Raw genomic sequence first — 19,690 nt, forward strand, 5'->3', positions numbered from 1 at the left:
GATACAGGACAGGATACCATTGGCCTTCTTGGCCACCTGGGCACACTGTTGGCTCGTGTTGAGCTTCCTGTCAATTAGTACACCCAGATCCCTTTCTGCCTGACCGCTCTCCAGCCACTCTGTGCCCAGCCTGGAGCGCTGCAGGGGGTTGTTGTGACCAAAGTGCAGCACCCAGCACTTAGCCTTGTTGAACTTCATCCCAGTGGAATCGGCCCATTTTTCCAGATCCCTCTGCAGAGCCCTCCTGCCTTTCAGGAGGTCGACACTCCCTCCCAACTTGGTGTCATCAGCAAATTTGCTGATGATGGTCTCAATCCCTTCATCTAAATCATCAATAAAGATGTTAAACAGGACTGGACCCAACACTGACCCCTGCGGGACACCACTAGTGACTGGCCGCCAGCTAGATGCAGCCCCATTCACCAGCACTCTCTGGGCCCGGCCCTCCAGCCAGTTCTTAACCCAGCAGAGAGTGCACTTGTCAAAGCCATGAGCTATCAGCTTTTGCAGGAGTATAGTATCGGAGACAGTGTCAAAGGCTTTGCTGAAGTCTAGACAGACCACGTCTACAACTTTCCCCTCGTCCACCAGGTGGGTCACCTGATCATAAAAGGAGACAAGACCTGCCCCTCCCCTCCTAAACCCATGCTGGCTGGGTCTGATCCCTTGTCCATCCTGAAGGTGCTGTGTGATTGCATTCAGGATGATCTGCTCCATAACCCTGCCAGGCACTGAGGTCAGGCTGACAGGCCTGTAGTTGCCAGGGTCAGCTTTGCAGCCCTTTTTGTGGACTGGGGTAACATTGGCCAATTTCCAATCATATGGGACCTCCCCAGTGAGCCAGGACTGTTGGAAGATGGAAAGCGGCTTGGAAAGCTCTTCCGTTAGCTCCCTCATCACCCTAGGATGGATCCTGTCTGGTCCCATAGACTTGTGAGGATCCAGATGGCTCAGTAAGTCACCAACTATTTCCTCCTGGAATACAAGGGGACTATTTGGCTTCCTATCTCTATCAACCACCTCCAGAGGCCAGTTGTCCTGAGGGCCACCTGTCTTACTGGTAAAAACTGAGGCAAACTAGGTATTAAGTACCTCAGCTTTCTCCTCATCTTTGTTAACTATATTTCCCTCAAAGTCCAACACAGAATGGAGGTTTTCCTTGCCCCTCCTTTTGTTATTAACGTTATTTAAAGAAGGACTTTTTATTATCCCTAACAGAATTGGCCAAATTAACTTCAAATTGCACTTTTGTTTCCCTGATTTTTTTTCTGCATGATCTAGCCCTTTTTCCACAGTCGGTAAACTCTCTTTTTATTTCTGATTTCATTCAGAATCTCCCTGTTTAGCTAAGCCGATTGTCTTCCCCGCCGGCTAGCCTTTCGGCACACTGGTATAGCCTGTTCCTGTGCACTCAAAACCTCCTGCTTGAAGCATGTCCAACCCTCCTGGCCCCTCTTGTTTTTAAGTATTGTTTCCCAGGGTATGCTCTGAACTAGACTTCTGAATAGGCAAAAATCTGCCCTCCGGAAGTCCAGTGTAGAGGTTTTATTAATGGCTCTTCTTGCATCACTGAGTATTGAAAATTCTATTATTTCATGGTCACTATGCCCCAGGTGGCCTCCAACCACTACAGCTCCCATCGGCCCTTCTCTGTTTGTAAACAGTAGGTATAGCGGGGCCTTACCCCTGGGAGGCTCATTTACCAGCTGATGAAGGAAACTGTCCTCTATACACTCTAGGAAATTCCTAGACTGCCTCTTCTGTGCAGTACTGAACTCCCAGCAGACATCCAGCAGGTTAAAGTCACCCACAAGAGCAAGGGCTGTCAATTTTGAGACATCCACCAGCTGCTTGTAGAATAATTCATCTCCATCATCCTGGTCAGGCGGTCTATAACAGACACCCACGAGGATGTTAGCCTTGTTGGACTTCCCCCTGATTCTGGTCCACAGGCACTCAACCTGTGGATCATGTCTTCACTTTAATAGCTAGTAACACATTTTTCTTCCATTCATCTACCTTGTTTGTTTTTTGAACTCAGGAAAACACCCAAGCTTCTGTGACAATAAGTTCCAAAGTTAACTATGGGACCCTTATGTAAAAGGACCTCCTTTTTCTTTTGAATCTGCCTACTGATAATGCAAGCATGAGAAGCAAATAAGATTATGGAAAACCAGTCTTGACTCGACTCAAGAGGAGTTGGAAGTTGGACTTGATGATCTTTATGGGTCCCTTCCAACTTGAGATATTCTATGATTCTATGACTGTTTCTCTATTAATCTTCTTCCTACATTTTTTCCACACTACCTATTCCCCCATCAGTCATCACTTCGTCAGATTGAAAGTCTCCACATGCGTGAATCATTCCATTGCTTTGTTCACTTTAGCACTCTTTCCTGTATGTCTCTAGTTCATCTCTATCATCTGGAGATGAAATTTAAAACTGCATGTGACATTCAAGTACTCTCTGTTCTGCAAGAACTCCTTCTACACTGCTAATAGCTAATTCACAGCCTGCTATTGCAAATATAAAACTGTTTTCCCAAAGTGCATCACTTAGCATTTATCTACACTGAATATTATTGTTTCGTCATGCTGTCATCTGGTGTCATGGAGTCAAGATGCTACGGTACCCTTTGACTTTCATGCTTGTCTTATTTTCCCTCAGTGCTTTCTGCCACATCAGAGTTTCACAAGCAACAAATCTGTTAGTTTTTATACAAAGTGCTTGTATAGATAGTCATAAAACAATACAGTCAGCGATTATAAACAGTTCATGAAGTACCGCTAAATTTATGGATCACACAATACCACATCAGTCAATCATAACACAAAAAATGATGTTCTTTTGCACTCACCCAAACTGCAAGATAAATTTATGATATTTTAAAACCTACTGATCTTTTTGCTACAAAAAGGATGTTTTGTTCTTTCCACACATCAGCTTGAGGAGTCATCCACAAAGCCCAACCCTTCTGTGTCAATAGCTAAATATAACTCCTTTAACACCTCTTGTGATCAAAACTATGAAGAGCAGACTGTTTCAAAATAGCCTTAATGAAGTCAACACAGTAGCAGAATGAACTACTTAGATTTGATGTATCTCTTCTCAGAACAAGCAATATAGCTTTGACATGGAAGACTGTTGAATATTCAAGCTGCACTCTGACAGAGCAAGCAACCTGGTCAGACTTCATTTATGGGAGATTCTTCAATCAATAAAATGAAACAAAAAAGTTGCTTTTTCTAAACAACTAAAAAACCTCCTTTGGGTCCTTACTGGTAATTTGAACTACACTTTGCCAAAGCAGCAGCATGAAAGCTTCAGAGTTCTGGAGGAGAACTGGAAGAGGCAGGAAACAAGGAGCTATTCTACAGACAAAAATAGAGCCATCCTGAGCATCGTTTTCCACAGCGGTGTAAGCAGCCGCAGGTGACACGCTGCAGCAGGGAGCTGGGCGGCTTGCTCACAGTTCAGAGCTGAACTCTGTATGCTCATGAGGCACCTCCCCACCACTTACAAGAGGACAACAACTGTGACTGCAAGCTTTTTTAGAGTCCTCAGAAAAAGTAATATTAGTAAGTAAAAGATTACAAGTGAGACAATTCTCCACAAATCCTGAGCACCGCCAAAAGAAGGAATATATTGTATCTCTTTAAGTTACAAAATTCAAAGATATACAATGCAGTTCAAGCTTTCCATGTTTTTTGGTGTTTTTTTGTTTGTTTGTTTTTGTGGGAAAACCAGTTTTATTTCTATCAGTGGCCATTTGATGAGCAAACAGTAACCACTCATGCACAGTTCAATAAAAGTTTACTGAAGCACCCAACATATTGCTGCAAGTGTTATTTTCCATTGTAAATATTTAGATTCCCATAATTAAGGCTGAGAACAAGTCTGAAGTATCTTGAAGAAAAAAGATAATCTTATGATATAATGGCTTGTCTAGTTTCTCCAACAAAAAAACAAATTTAATTAACGTTGAGTTCAGTGCAGAGCTTACTTTTAATGAGGATTGAGAAAAGCTAGAGAAAAGAGGGTCAAAAAACCTTGAAGTTGTTTAAAAAAGTCTTTTGGGATGTTTTCCAGTCTTCATCCCTGTTCATGATCATCATTATGAACAGATGCTAAAGTTTATTAAAAATTCAGTTTTAACATTTGTGGTTAGCTTAGGCATCAAGGAGAATGACAATATACACAAGAAGTAAATGCTGTTAGACCAATACAGGTACAACTAGCATTCTAATCAGCGTACAGCAGATAATACTTGAAAAAATACTTACTAGCCTTAAACATTTTAATACCTGCAGCAGGCTGCCACAGGTAATTTCTGGATTTTCTTACCCCATAACAAAACTACATTGAAGTTTTAAATGCAAAGGCCTTGGAGGTTCTGAGAAGAGTAAAATATCTGTCTATAGTTCTGGAAATTCATCCTTGGTTTTTTTTCAGTTTTTTTCCCCAGCTGAAAGTTGTATTTTGTTAAAGCAGACATAGCTTCATTTTACTAACCCATCTATCCAAGTTCTTGCACTATACTCATCATTGCAGTAACTATTGAACAAGTCATCTAGAACACTTGTTTAGACAGGTCATCAGGTAATTTGGAAGCATTTTCCAAATTTTATATGATGGGTTACACTGATTGGTGTAACCCACCATGTATTTCTTTTACCCATTGTGTAATAGTTGTGAGTTTCAGATATTCAACAGAAATTCTCAGAGAACTGACTTTAGAAAAGATCTCATCAATAAATTTAACATTTCAAGATGGTAGCTACTCTGCGTTTATGGCTGTAATTTTTTTTCCCCCAAGAATTAATATGCACATGTCCTCTTACATTTGCTAAATCAGGTGGGGTTTGTTTGGTTGGGGTTTGTTTTTTGTTTTATCGTTTGTATTGTAACTACAACTCTACTGCCATATAGTACTGGACATGCTACCAGTAAAAATAATTAACATGTAAAAATTTCTGAGCCCAAGCACTACAACATTTTAGTTAGCAAAACTATACCATTACACGTTTAGAATGTACTGATGTAGAAGACACTCTAGAAGAGAAGCAACTGATGGGACTATACAGCACTACACACGCTTCACTTGGAAGTTCCACCCCTGTATTCTTCCATTGCCAACTGAATACTGAAGTTGGCTTCAGAACACTGGAAAAATCTTCCAGACAGAAGCTGCTGAACATAGAGTTTTCAGAATGTTTTTATCACTGCTACAAAATATAGATATAAAAAAATCCCCACCCACAGCCTGATATGTAGATTTTTCACATTTGCTGAAAAACAACAGGTGGTGAGGTCAAAACGCAGAGCACAAAATTCTTAAAGTAATTTCAAGCTTATAAAACAATTATTACTATAGTTGTAGTGCTATTACTTAATGCTACCATTAGTAGTAATACTATCAGCAATACTAATGCTGCTATTACTTAAAAGTATAAAGCAAGAGAGAATACAAATTACCTGGTGAACCTGAATTTCCACTTTCAGAGCCTCCTGTAGAGTCTGCAGCTCCATCCTCTACCTTCTCCACTTTCTCTACGAGTGTCTTTGCTGATTCCAGTGCCTTTAGTTTCCGGTTTCCTCTTTAACACCAGCACTATAGAAAAATAAAGGGTTTTTTTCGGTTAGTGAGGGAAAGAAGACCATTTGAAAAGACAAGATAACAGAGCAAAAACTTCAGTAGTGAACTATATTCAACTGCAGCTTTGTAGCCTAAACACAAACGATCTTTTGAACATAAGAAAACTACAGGCTATACCAAATGCCTGCCTTGGAGTCATTTAGCCAAATTTGTTACTTCCCACATATTCCAACGTTGACATATTCGTCCCTTATCTGAGTGTGCAGGCAGCAACCTCCTACCAATATCCTATTGCAGTTGCATATTAAATTAGAAAATTTAACTACCGAGAATGTTTTAAAAATCTGTGTAGATGAGAAAATTTTCTGGAGACTAAAATTCTGTAACCCAAATAGCAATAAATTGTTAAACAGAACATACTGCATTAACACACTTCCATGATACTAGAGTCTTTCTTAGATGGCATGGTCTGCACGCAATCTGACAGAACAACATTAATATATTAATAACCCACTAGCTAAAGTTTCAGCTGAGTTAGTCATTTCAGTTGAAACCTATTTTGAAGGAATACAAGATTGATACAATGCAGCACAAGACTTACTCACAACCATTCATTTTAAAATCTTCTACTGGAATTCCACCTGTAGAACATGAGTTTACTATCTTCACTTATACTACAAATAAATTAATCCTCCCAACCTCTGATGCAGAAAAGTAATATCAGCCATACTTCTAAAACCCTTCAAAGTTGGATGAGAGATTTTTGTTCAGAAATACATTTAAAAGTATCAGCTTCTGAAACAGGATTAAGATTCCTGTCTCTATCTCATATGCCCAAACAATAAACCCTGTATAAAAAGTTGGATGAAAAAAAAACCAAAAACAAACAAACAAACAATAAATACATACACACAAAAGCCATTAGAAAATATCATACGGCAACCTTTCCAGTCACTTTTCCCATCCAGACACCACATATTAAAGAACTGCAGTGTTAAAATAATTCCTATATTTGGTTTGTTTTTAAATTGCTTACAATTATTGCACTAGTATTGTGGCCAACCCAGAGGCCTTCATAATGGGACACTGTTGTTTTCAAAAGTATATTGACAGTTTAGATTATACATGTAGGCTGTAAAAAAATAATAATAATAATAATAATAACTCCTGTACGTTAGAGAATAGTATTTTAACATTGTCTCACTACAGAAAACTGAAGTGCTGGACAAGTTTGTTAACTCTTGAAAATAAGAAGTTAGGGGTGGGAAGTGTTTTGTTTATTTAAATTATTTCTCTTTCTTAACAAATATGTTACAAAAAGAGAAGACTATAAAGTGGTTTTTAAAAGCATTACATTTAAACTCATTCTTTGTCAGTGCTTTCTGCTGTTTACTCAAAGTTACTTATTTAAATAACAAAGGCCTGATCAGACTTTCTAGTCAACATATGAAGTGACCTTCTGCAAGGGCCTCTCCCACATGTGACACAGAGGAGCAAAAACAGCTGCCTTTGCAGCAGTACCCTCTATAAAAATGTAATTTGCATCAAGGGATACATGGAAATTACATATAATTCCCTGTTCTATTACTACAAACAGTAATGAGAAAACAGAATCCCAGATTATTACTTCCACTCTCTGACAAGAACAGCTATAGCCTGCATTAAGTCCCTACCACTGCAGTTTCAAAAGAAACCATGTGGGAGACTGGCTAAAGAAAACTGGAACCCACCACAGAGGCAAAAAGTCTTTCCTAAGCCTTGGAAATTCAATTTTGGGGAAAAGATACAGGCAGGTATGGCCATAGATTCTTTCTCAGCGCGTCTTCAACGAACGAGAACGCATTTATGATGAATCACTAGTGTCATTCTGGAAGTACATATTAACTTTAAAGTTAAGTGCAAAACAGCAGAAGAGACAGTTATCTCAACTGGGAATGTAAACAATATTCATATCTTTAATACATCTGACTGTAAAGCCCAGTACTAGTTCATGGGAAAATGACACGATACCTCTGTAAAAAAAACATACAAAGATTAAGCAACTACTATTAATGCACACCTTAATTCGACAGATAGAAATGGTAGTATTGATGGTTTATAAATCTAATCCAACCTAATTTCATAGATGCCTTGAACAAGTGGTTGCTCAGCCTAGCCATGTTTACAGGGAGAAGATGTGAATAAATGTAATGCACTGTCTATTGAGGAACATATATTATGACAAGTAAATAAAACAATTCTAGTAACATATCAATCATTCAGTTCCAACCCAAAATATTTGTTATACTTTCAGATTTTTCTTTCATTGTATTTAAAAAGTTAACAGATTTTAAGGTTCCTTAAAATTTATTCCTTCTACATATAAATTTGGAATAGGTTCTGAAGAATTCAATTCATAAGACTAAAACTTCCAAGAAAAGGCAAGAGAGATTAACAAACATTTGACTTTTCTTCCTTTTTTTTGGGGGGCATACGTTTTCTAACTCTTGACTCTTTCTACTTCCCCTCCTCTAACATTCCCATGATAGCCTCAGAGCAACTCACTCTGCATTATCATTTACTTCTGCTTGCAAAATTATGCTGAAGCACATTTTAGACATTGGAAACAACTTCCTCTTCAAAATCTAAGCATCTGATGCATAAGAGAAACTAACGCCACTTCATCAGTGAAGGCCACACAGTAAAGAACTATCTTTTGCAATCACCTCTGCCAGCTACTGTATGTCAGCTAGTAGCACCAGTGTTCTCCATTAAAAAAAAACCCAACACACCACAGAATAAGCGATTCTGAGAATTTGATAAATTACAAATCAGATGCCACATATTTGGCAGGGCATTCAAGCCAAGGCATGCATCACTGCCACTTCAAAGACACAGAAACAGGCAAAGAATAGTGAAGAGTTTATTATGAGCTTCTGAATTATTCTAAGCATCCAAATCATTGGTGGGGTGGGAGAACACATTAAATAAGATGTTCATTCAAAAATCTGGTCAAGTTGCTGCTTTCTGAATATGAAATATACACAGTTGTTATTCAGCTGTACCCCTCTAGAACTGAAACATTCTAGAATACACACTTGCAGCTTATCTCCCCAGGCAAGAATAACAATCCAAGGTTATCCCTGTCTAAAATTCCCCTGAAGTACCTTAAACACCCAATATTAAATTTAAAAAAGTCATAATTCCTTATATCCAACAAATCCTAGACTGTATTTTTCTGTTTTTCGTAGAATAATGTCTAAAAATATCTATGAGGGCAGCTGGTTAAATACTGCTAGTATTTCCCTTGAAAGCACGTATAGAACTACATAAGCAAGTGGTCACAGACATTTTCTGAGTGCAAAAATATTCAATATTTTTGAACTTACATTCTTTTAGACTGAACTTCAAGCGAAGATTTAAAAACTTAAGTCCAGTGGCGTCATAAACTACACAGAATACCACCTCTGAAGATGTATAAAACCATCCCTGGATTAATCATAAAACATACTGCATTTCAACTTTACTCTTACGACAGCAGAATTATTTTAATTAAAAAGCTTGTCGATGATTGAAATTGCATGGATGGATTGGTCTGCAAACATCCTTCATCCCATTAGTTTTTGAAGGAAAACATGCAAATGCCTTGTTCAGCGCTAGAATCAGTGATTTCCAAAAGGAAAGGAGAGGATTGTGCAGTACATGCATCTCTTGTACATCTAGACCTACTTCCAAGCCTCAACCAGAAAGAACACTGAGAGCAGGAGGTAAATTTTCCATTCCTTGGACTGATTTCAACTATTGGAGGCAGCAGTCCTCCATTCAATTTCTTGCTGGCACACATTTGCTATAAATAATCCCTTATTTCTTATGTGTTTCATTCAAGAACTAAAATTTCATACTCAGATAACAGCAGTGCATTGGAGTGCTTAAGGTAGTAGATGTTTGTACAGTATATAAATATTCAGAAACTGAATGAAATCTTAAACTTTATAAAATAATCATGTAAGTGCATTAGCACTTCTCTATTACCACCTCAATTAAACACAATCCACATCAGAACCTCTAAAATATCACAAAGCTATTTAAACTACAGCTATTTTGGAAACTGCACTAGAAACACAGCTGACAAGATAGATATATAGATATAGATATATATAAAAACAAAAGTAGGACCCACACAAACGCCATGGATGCCTGCTGTATGAAAGACTCTGAATAACTTCACATTTCAGACAGAAGTCTTTCTGCGCCAAAAAATCCTTTCAAATGAATTTGTTTTTCACATTACACAGAAAAAGAAAATAACGTTATCATTTTTGAGTAGATGAATTTAAATGTCGACTGTACTTACAGACCCTTGGGCCCAAATCTCAGGCCTACAGAGACTTTATTTATAGGACTGGAGCTTCCATCAGTATCATTTACTTTAAGTCTTAATTTTTGAATACAAGAATAGATAGGATTTCAGTTTCAGTCAACATCAAAGTTTTCCAGGAATGGATGCCAGCTCTTCATATCATCTATTCTTAGGTAAACCATCTTAGCCCTGGGAAGAAGTACTTACCAGTTTTGAGAAAGTTATTCCCTTCAGCTCTCTACACCCTCCTACAAAAGAAAAACAACAAAACAAAGATCATTATAATCAACTTAACTACAGTTTGAAACAGAAAAAGAAAATTCAAATATTTGTAAAGTTGCGAGGGGGAGTTGTTTGGGATTTAGGGAGGACTGTTTTGTTTGGGATTTTTGGGGGGTTTTTGGCATTTTTTTTTTAAATACTGAAGATAACTATAAATTATCACTTGGAGATACAACCTCTTTTACATGGCAGGGAAAGCCAAGGAGATGTACAATTGTAATCTGGATTAAAATACAAACTATTACTATCACTACGGGAAGAAGATATTACAGATACAAGCTTTTCTAGTTCTATGCAAGGCCTGTGTTCCCCTCTCCAGAGGGAAATACCTCCTCTCCATCACATTTATTAACACCTAAATTGCAAGCCTTGTCAGTTGCCACAGCTAAGTATGACAAGGTTACCCACCCCAGAGATTTGCCCCACACCTCTGACGAAGGTTATATCAACACAACAAAGATGGTAGGGCAGGTGATGTGTCAGCACAGTCGCTAGAGCCCATGTCCCAGAGTACTGATGTAAACTGAAATCAACGGCAGTTTAAGCTAATACGCCTGGTCATGAACTGTGGAGGCCGAGAAGATGCACTGCCCATCACACTGCCACTGTCATGAGTAGAACAGCATTTAGCAGCGGAGCAAGGTAGTACCTCTTAAATTATCCTCATATGAATCATAAAAAAAAACCAAACTTGTGAGTCAGAGTCCTAAAACGATATCTAAAATATAAATGATAACTCATTTGCTCAATTACTTTGCCCGATGCTAAAAAAAGCCTCCAAAATACTCCAATTTTCTAGTAAAATCGTAGAATATTAGCCTATTTTAAGCTTCGGCTCCACAGCTAACAAGATCCGTGCAAGTAAGTTTCTACCACATACAAGTCATCACAGAGCTGAAGTTTAAGCCTTAGCCTTATGAAGAGATACAGCAGCAGACAGCCACAAATTCATCTCTCACTCATTGGAGACCAGCACAAGCGCAGGAGTTTACACGTACTAACCAGCAGAACCTGGGTGCTGATGAACACAAAACACAGAACACAGGAAGCCTACTGCTGCTAGTGACCGTAGGCATCATCACTCTCCTAGTCCCAAATTTTATTGTGCATTTTGAACAACAAAATATTACAGAATATAAGCTGTTGAATTATTTTTAGAGCAATTTCAGGTTAGTTTAAATAACATCCAACTGCTAACATAGTAAGTTATGAACTGGGAAGTACAGACTGTTTTGAAGCTATATGCAAAGTAAGTGCATTTGCTCTGGGCACTACAGAATTTGAAATAATCTCACTGTTCAGGGTGCTGAAGAGACAGGCGTGATTCTCAAACTTCAGTTGTTTTCTTTTTCAATATCAAAACCTTTGCTGTTACTTCCACTTCCAAGTACTAATCAGTTACTTCACTGGTCAAAATAAAAAACAAACAAAAAAAACCCCACAAAAAACACTACAGAGGAAGCTCTTCCATCATGCAACCATGTCCCTCTTCAACAAGTAACTACATGTCCATGCTATTAATAAAAAATAATAATAAAAAAATCTCACTGCTGTAGATGACTGACTTTAGAAAGCTAAACAAAACAGTCAGTATTACACATGTGCAAATACAGTCAGAATTTGAAAGTATTATTTTTATTTTAAAAAAAGAAATATCAGTTTACTTGTAGCACAAGTACACACATGAACTGAAAACTGTCACTTAAAAATAACAGCATAATTAACTGTTCCTTCCTTTCCCCCCCCCCCCCGCCTTGTAGAGACTTGCCCCCATAGCAAGACTCAAGCTTCATCAAGACTGAACTATGGAGAAAAAAGCTGCACAGTTACAAACCTTTGGATTGCATTTAACCACTCTGAAGGGCTGCAACCCCAGGCTGAGAACCCAGGGGCTCCTGAGGACAAAGTTAGGAATACCGGGAGTTTAATCACAACTACACAAGCAATTGGCTATGTTACGCTGGATAAGTCACTTACAGAGGACCTAGGCAGGGAATGGAAATATAGTTGCACCCTCTTCTGTATGTAATTTACTACATGCTTTTTCTTGAATGTTTAGAACAGGTTAATGTTTGAAAGCCAAGTCTTTGGAAATACAAAATACTTTAATTCTGCCCTCATGCAAGTACAGTATTTTTACTGGCATCTGCCTCATTTAGCATCAGTTCAATAATTTCTTTTCATTCAGAGTTTTCATTTTGCATGCTTTTTTAAAATTCAACATCTAAGCTCTACAACAAATAAAGAATTGGTCTCCTCATAAGCAGCACACTAACAAGAGCCACAGTAAAACCTGTGTCTGATACAGGTAAGCTTTCTTAAATAGGGAACTGAGACACAGAAATAAAGAACAAACATCCAAGACTGGTAACTCCAAACATCATAAACAGACCTCTATTTTCCATTATTCTTGACTTTTTTTCTTATAGTACAGAACAGTTTATGACCAACTACATCTGTATCTTTGGGTCTTCACAATTCTCTGCATTTTGACTACTGGGAACCAACCCAGAAGAGTATTAATGAAAAAGGTACCAGATAAAATCTGCTCTGTAGATGAAATGAGATTACTTTTTGTTCACAGTAAAGAGTACATACACAAACTCACACTGCCCTCTCTCACTCTTACAACAAAACACATCAGAAAGTTAAGATTAGACAGCTCATGATCACTCATGTCAACAGAGAAGTCTGAAGAGTTCAGCATTTTGCAGGGTTTCTTAACAAGAACTTCAAGTAGAAAAGCATCACAAAATCTCAGCTATTCATTTTACTGAGTTTGGCTTTTGAAGGCTCTAGAAATGGGCTGTAAGATATCAGAGGTGTGAGTCTGCATGGCTAACTCTTGAGATTACTATAGTATATTCTGCAATATTTGGGGGTTTTTAAAACCCCAGCTCAGGGAGTCATATTTCTATATCCACATTAAGAACATTGCCTCCTTTCCAAAAGATGCGTACTATCAAAAGAAAAGCTTAAGCAATGCTTAGCTATGTTTGCTACAAGCTAAAAACAAAAAGCAATTAAAATTAGCATTAACCAAATAAATTCAAAGTTCTAGAAATATGTTTCTCTTACTGAGATTGACTGTTGAGAATCTGATGTTGGTGTTACTAACAGTAGGGGTAGCTTGATACATACATACACTTAAAGAAGTTAATACCCCGCCCACCCTACAAAAAAATCTAGCTCTGAACCTTTTCAACAATTCTATACAACGTATGTAAGGAAAAATACATCACAATTACCAAAACAATCATATTCTGTGGATCAACTTTAAACTTTTTGTTGAAGTTTGTAAATAAGGAGAAAAGTTACTGATTTCATGGGATGTTACAAAAACAAATATCTCAAACACAAAACTTCTATGTTCAAGGCTTGGTAGCCCTGAGGACATCAGAAGAACTACACATGGTGGTTAAACATTTTAGCATACAGCACCTTAAGTTTTAAGGCTATTTAAATGCTACATATCTGTATATTCAGATGTTTGGTTACATCAATCACTAATTATTACCTCTAAGTTACACAATAAAGTTTAGGCTCCTGTAACCACAGACTCATTTGGAAAAAACATCAGAGAAATGAAAAGTCATGTTTCGCCATTATAACCGCTCCTACATTTATACAGTCCTAAAATTACATTCGGCCCTTTGAAGGCAACTGTGAGGCAGATGTGGCCCCTGGTGAAAATGAGTTTGACACCCCTGCTCTAGAAGCTAGCACATCTTCGCTGTTAGATCACATAACTTCGATCAGGAACTTTATACAATATGTACATATCACATTGCAACATTAAGTAATTTTTACTTTTTGCCAATAGAACCTCAGTCTTGTTCAGCGCACGGGATGGACTCTAAGGAAAAAGGATTAATTGTTGCATGCAGGCAATTGTAAGCCTGACATTCACATTTCAGAGCATTGCTTGACGATATTAAGGTTAAAGCATTAAGTAAAAGTTCTCTCTCTTTTGGTGCAAAATACACAGCATACAGAAGGAATTAACAGTTTTCCCTGGGCCTCTGTCTTTAGATGTTACCTCCTCAAAACAACAGCTCTCCTTCCTGTATTTGAAAGGCATTCTGTATATAGAGAGCACTCTATCAGTATCTTCGAGGAAAACAAGTCATAACAGTTACTTTACTGTGATTTTCAAGTCAGAAGTGAAAAAACCTCATATTCCTTAACAGGACAGGACTTTTGCAGTCTCAAGAAAAAGACCAAACACAGCTCAGACAGGGGTATACAAGCTATTTCATTATCATAAGGCTCGTGTTTCAATGACCACATTAGCAGCACCGATGCTGCTGCTTCTGTGATTAAAAACAAGCCTCTCGTGTGCCAGGGCAAGGAATCCGATCTCATCATAGTGCTGCAGCTGGGAGAACTCCCAGTCTGCCCCAGCAATACACACCAGGCAGGTGGTAAAGGGACCAACGGGATCGCCCAAGATAACTGAGACTGCTCTGAATATACTTGCCGTGTCTTTCCGTTTATCCATCTGCACAACTCTTTTATAACTTCTCTCTCTTTCACCTCCCTATCCCTACCCAACACCGGCAGTACAGGTAGGTAACTCAGTCCAGGAGCCTGGATTTCCTACTGATGCATACAGACAACCTACAGGATTCAAACTACAAGTTCCAGTTCAGCTTTGAGTTCCTTTTGCTGTAATGATTAGCCACAAAACAGATGCAATTTAGAGTTTAAGATATCAGAAGCTGATTTTATTTGGGGATGGATCACTTCACCTTCTCTAAAACAGTTTAGAAAACCATTAAACTAAGTTTAAATGGAAGTGTGTGATGCTATCACTTGTCTTTGCAGAAGCACTTCTATATTTAACACTTAGAAAATGAGTTAAATACTTGTTAGAACTAAAAAGACCATCCCCATTGCAAAGACAAAACCACTTCACAACCTGTTTTTTAAAATATCAACCAAAACTTGCCATGGCAGTCACACATATGTAGGCAGATAAAGATTACCCTCTTAGCTCTGCTCATCCTGTGACCACAGCTTGGACAGGCATTAGTAACTCTTCCTGAATGCAGTCTTTCATGGCACCTATAGGGTGGGATAAGGGATGAGATAACGCTCTCTAGCAAAATGAAAACACACATTTGGCCTAGTGGAAAGTTAGCACCAGTATGCTTCTAAATGTCAGGATCACGTCTCACCTGAGCAGATTTAAGGTACATGGCTTTGGGCATTTTACCCATGCACAAACCCCTCTTCTTTCAACGCTCAGTATATTTCTTCAGAGAAGTACATCCTAAAGCCACTTACACTTGAAAGCAAAAAAGTTTGCATAATTTAACTTGCCAAGGATTAACCATTTAGGCCATCTTTAAAATAAAACACTCATCCTTCCCACTTCTCAGGCATATACCTTCTCTCCTTCTAGAGGAAAAAAACAGTGCTGCCATTCAAAAAAAAAAAAAAAAAAAAAAAAAAAAAATCAACCCAACCCAACCCCAACCAAGTTCAACTTCCTGCTTTTCTATTTCCTTCCATATGATAAAAAAGGTTGTCAGGGAAACAGGTGTTGGGTTTTAGTGGGGGGGGTTATTAAAAAACTCATCTAGAAAATTGCAGCAAGGCTGCTTCTTTAACCTATGACCATTAGTAAGTTTGTCAGAAGTCCTTCTCGACTTGATACCAAGGGCTCAATGTATTCCCCATCTAACATTCATAAAATTATAATCGGTACAATTCCAATTTTTGTACGCAGAAACCAGCATATGAGGATGTTTTACAGCATTGTTGCATTCAAAAGTTATGGTACCGCAGACAGAGAAATACAAACACTTTGCTCAGTGAGTTACCATTCACCGACTGTAGATCAACACAAAACCACCTTCTACACAGCATGGCTGAAATCCTGCTCATGTATAAAACTGGACGACGTAAATTTCTATTTTAGTGAATTACTTTGTTATATAGAAGGACTGTTTCTCTATACATACACTAACAGGAAATCCCAGTCTTAATTTAGTCTGTAAATTTATGCTTTATTAACAGTGCAACAGCAAAGTTTCATATTTAAAGCAGGGAGCCAGGGAATTTTTTGCAAAAATTAAAACATTTACAAGATGTAAAGATGTAAACCAGTGGAAGACAGTGTTTGGTGTTTGTTTCAAAACATTTTTGCTGCACTCTGTCACTTTCCATAAAGTTGCTGGAATCATGGGGGGTTTTAGAAAAAAAAGTTTATAAATTAAATTTTAAAAAATGGCAGTTAACCTATTAAGTCTTAAAACTGGATTTTTTTTTTCTTTAATAATTTTCAACTTACTTACAAAGAACACATACAGGTGGGAGAAAAAAGATGTAAGGTCAATAAAAACCAGAATGAGTTGCCTTCTCCCAGCTACACGAGCCCAACTGTTCTGTCTCAAAACAAATTCAAAGGGAAGTTATCTAGAGATTGTTTTTGTTGTTTGTTTGGTTTTTTTAATAATATGCCTAGAAGAATTGGTCATTAACCTCTACTGCTCTTAAGGTGAGTTGTAAATTTCTCATGCCAGTCATTGAGAAGTTTCTGTCTTCCTTTCATACTTCAGAGCCAGAGGACTATTTGGGGGGAAAAAAGGAGGGGGAATTGTGAGGAGGAGAGAAGACTGCTTTCTAGAAAAAACATATACAGAAAAGCCTAGTAACTGCTTAACAACTGAGGATGCGAGGAACAAGATAAAAATTAAGAAAACTCAATATTCCCATACTGATGAAAAGTATTTTTCCCCTTAAATTCCATTGAGAACAGAGGGATCTCTGCCTTCTTGTTTGAATCTTTTAAATGAGACGAGAAAATTCATAATGAGTTCCAAACTATTTTTTCCCTTTCTAGCAGTCCACTTTATCTTGGAAAGAACTGGCTTGTAGGAATAGTGCATTAATGAGGCAGAAGTACCTTAAGAGTTTTGGGAAGAGGTCCAGAGTACAAAAGAAGATGATCTGGCTACTGCTGCAAGACTGCAGGCATGAAATGCAAAACTAGAGGTATCTCTATCACTGAAAGTGCTACCACCCTTCTGATGAGGAGAACTTCAGGTAGGGGCACATTCCCTGCTTGTACAAACTATTATTTGAATTTTAGCTATCAGAGACATTCAGAAAAACAAAACACACACAACAACAACCAGCCGACGCCTCAACCACAAAACAGTGACATTCAAGGGCAACTACTGCCTTCTATTTCCACAGCAGAAAGAAGTGCTATTAACTCAATCTGCCAGCAGGGGGAAACGCCAAACAAGTGAAAAAAAGTTCAAAGCAAAACACTAAAGATGAAAAATAAAATCAAACAAAACAAAGCAGTCCTTCCTCACACACACACATCCTCAGCAGTTAAAGAAGGGAAAGATACTGCTCCTGGAAAGAGGAAGCAGGATGAAGGAAGTATACGTGACTCGAAGTAACCAAGTATTTTTGCTCATCCTTCCAGGCTTTAGAGAGGAAACGGTGAAAGTGCTAGCCCAAAATAGCAGCATTTAAGAACAGCACTAGCAAGCAAAACCAAGCTTTCCATTTCAATGTAAGCACAGATTGACTGCAAATTTAAGTTTTGTTAATCCTAGTGTTTCAATGAAGAGCAAAGTTTTGTGATTCCACAACTGACAGGACTGAGGTGAAAGAATATGAAATTTTAAAGGACTATCAAACATGAATGTATTACTTAATTCATTTAAAGTGAATACATATATTCTAGATAGTCATTCTGCATTACAGAAGACTTACCAGATTTATACAGAATCCCAAGAGTCTTGACTTTTTTTCCTGAAGATATTTCAGAACAACAAGGGTCCCATTAAACACCCTGCTCTTCCTTCTACCTTATAAATATCTGTACAGCACTTCCATGGTTACAAACTACAGTGAAAACTACTTAAGAGTATCAGTTTAGAGACTAAATCTGTGCAAAACATTTTAATGAAGGGAAACTTGCATGCAACAGGCAGGAATCAGACACAATTACACAATGCATTTAAAATTAAGAAATAGAAAAATGTGAAAAATTATTGAACATATAAATTTATCATGCATTTACAATGAGAAAAGAAAAGCCGTGCAATCACAAGGACCTTCAGTTTAAAGCATCACAGGCTAAGAATCTCAAGGAGCAACAGGGAGATTTTCACTGTAAGATTTACAGAGATTAGCTACACAAGCTTCTACTGATGTTACCTTCCCACAAATATCAGACAGAAGCTAGGTACACATGCAATAATAAGCAAGCATTTAAAAATGCAGATTGTGATTAGTGATTATATGGTAGGGTACCTTACAACAACAGGTAATCTTTTATACTTCTGTATTTATAAAGCTCTTTTAAAATCAGATGCTGTACCTTCAGTAAAGCTCTTCTCTCAGCGTGCGCATGAAACCTGCTAACTGAACGATAGTTCTTCAAGCATGAAGAAGGGAAGATTAGACTAACAGTACATCAAGAGGTTTCAGTAAATCCCAGTTCTGCTCAGATTTTATAGTTGTTCCTCCAGTTTTCTCCACTTTCATCTAATTTATCCTGTCACTGGAACACCCCCACAGGCAGCTACTCTATCTGACCAAGGCTCTCCCGGTTACATTCCCTTCCAGCTGTGAAGTCCTACCACTAGCAGTCCCCACACTTTTTCTGGGGGGAGTGTGGGAAGGAGGTGTCACACTTCGCAGAAAGTTGAAGTGATTCACAGACAGGTCTGAGGAGCACCAAGCACAAGATTAAGCAGCAGAGGGGAGACCTCCTTCCTTCAGTAGTCCTCAAGTTCAAGCATGCAACAGAGGATAAGAGACTGAGCACTTTGCTGCATTTCTTTTTAACTAACACAATCACCAAGGAGTCATCTTTCACTTTCTCCACCTGGTCAGAAGTTCGGTTTCCAAGTTATGTTTTCAGTGATCCAGTCACGTAGACACATTCTTTTCATTTTGAGACTGGAAGACCTACGGGATGACTGAGGAAAAAGAGGCATCTGAGTTGCCAAGCATCTGAATTCTGTATGTTCTGTTTGTTACTCAGGCAGAATAGAAATCACTATTATTTTCTGCTTATCATCATTACAGCACAGGGGATAACAGTTCTTGTTTACTGTATCATCCAGGAAAAGATTGTGTACAAAGGTCAAGGAGAAAAATCATCATTTAAGGCACCCATTAAACACTGAAATTAAACCAACCTGTGCTGTTTTTGTTATGGGTCAACTTTCATGTCAATATGCTGGAACAAGTTACTGGTCCACACTTCCTGTCTGGCACAGTTCTTATGATAAACTGGCCTCTTCAATTTAATTATTTGTTTTAGTACACGCATTAAAAACAAGCCATTTCATGTAAATGCAGTACAGCAGCATAAACATGAAATTCAGCTGCTAATGTACATTCTTGTGTTCTGCGTTTTATGATACTGAAAAATACTAAAAGAATACCGAAGCTCATTCTGTTTTTTTGCAGAACTTTTAACAGGAAGCAAAAT

General features: G+C 38.0%; 1 protein-coding gene across 10 annotated transcripts in view; it reads right to left on the reverse strand.

Annotated features, from left to right (window-relative positions):
- PHF21A (PHD finger protein 21A) overlaps nt 1-19,690 on the reverse strand; it is a 149,207-nt gene that overhangs the window by 106,997 nt on the left and 22,520 nt on the right. For all 10 annotated transcript variants that reach the window (XM_082059493.1, XM_082059490.1, XM_082059489.1 and 7 more), the window contains exons 2-3: nt 10,144-10,184; nt 5,477-5,612 (exon numbers count right to left, since the gene is read on the reverse strand). In XM_082059493.1, coding sequence (XP_081915619.1) covers nt 5,477-5,530 — 54 coding nt within the window. In that variant the 5' untranslated portion in view covers nt 5,531-5,612; nt 10,144-10,184. The remainder of the gene's footprint in view (nt 1-5,476; nt 5,613-10,143; nt 10,185-19,690) is intronic.

This window comes from Streptopelia decaocto, assembly GCF_964273445.1.
Source record: "Streptopelia decaocto genome assembly, chromosome: 7".
NCBI classification, from domain to species: Eukaryota; Metazoa; Chordata; class Aves; order Columbiformes; family Columbidae; genus Streptopelia; species Streptopelia decaocto.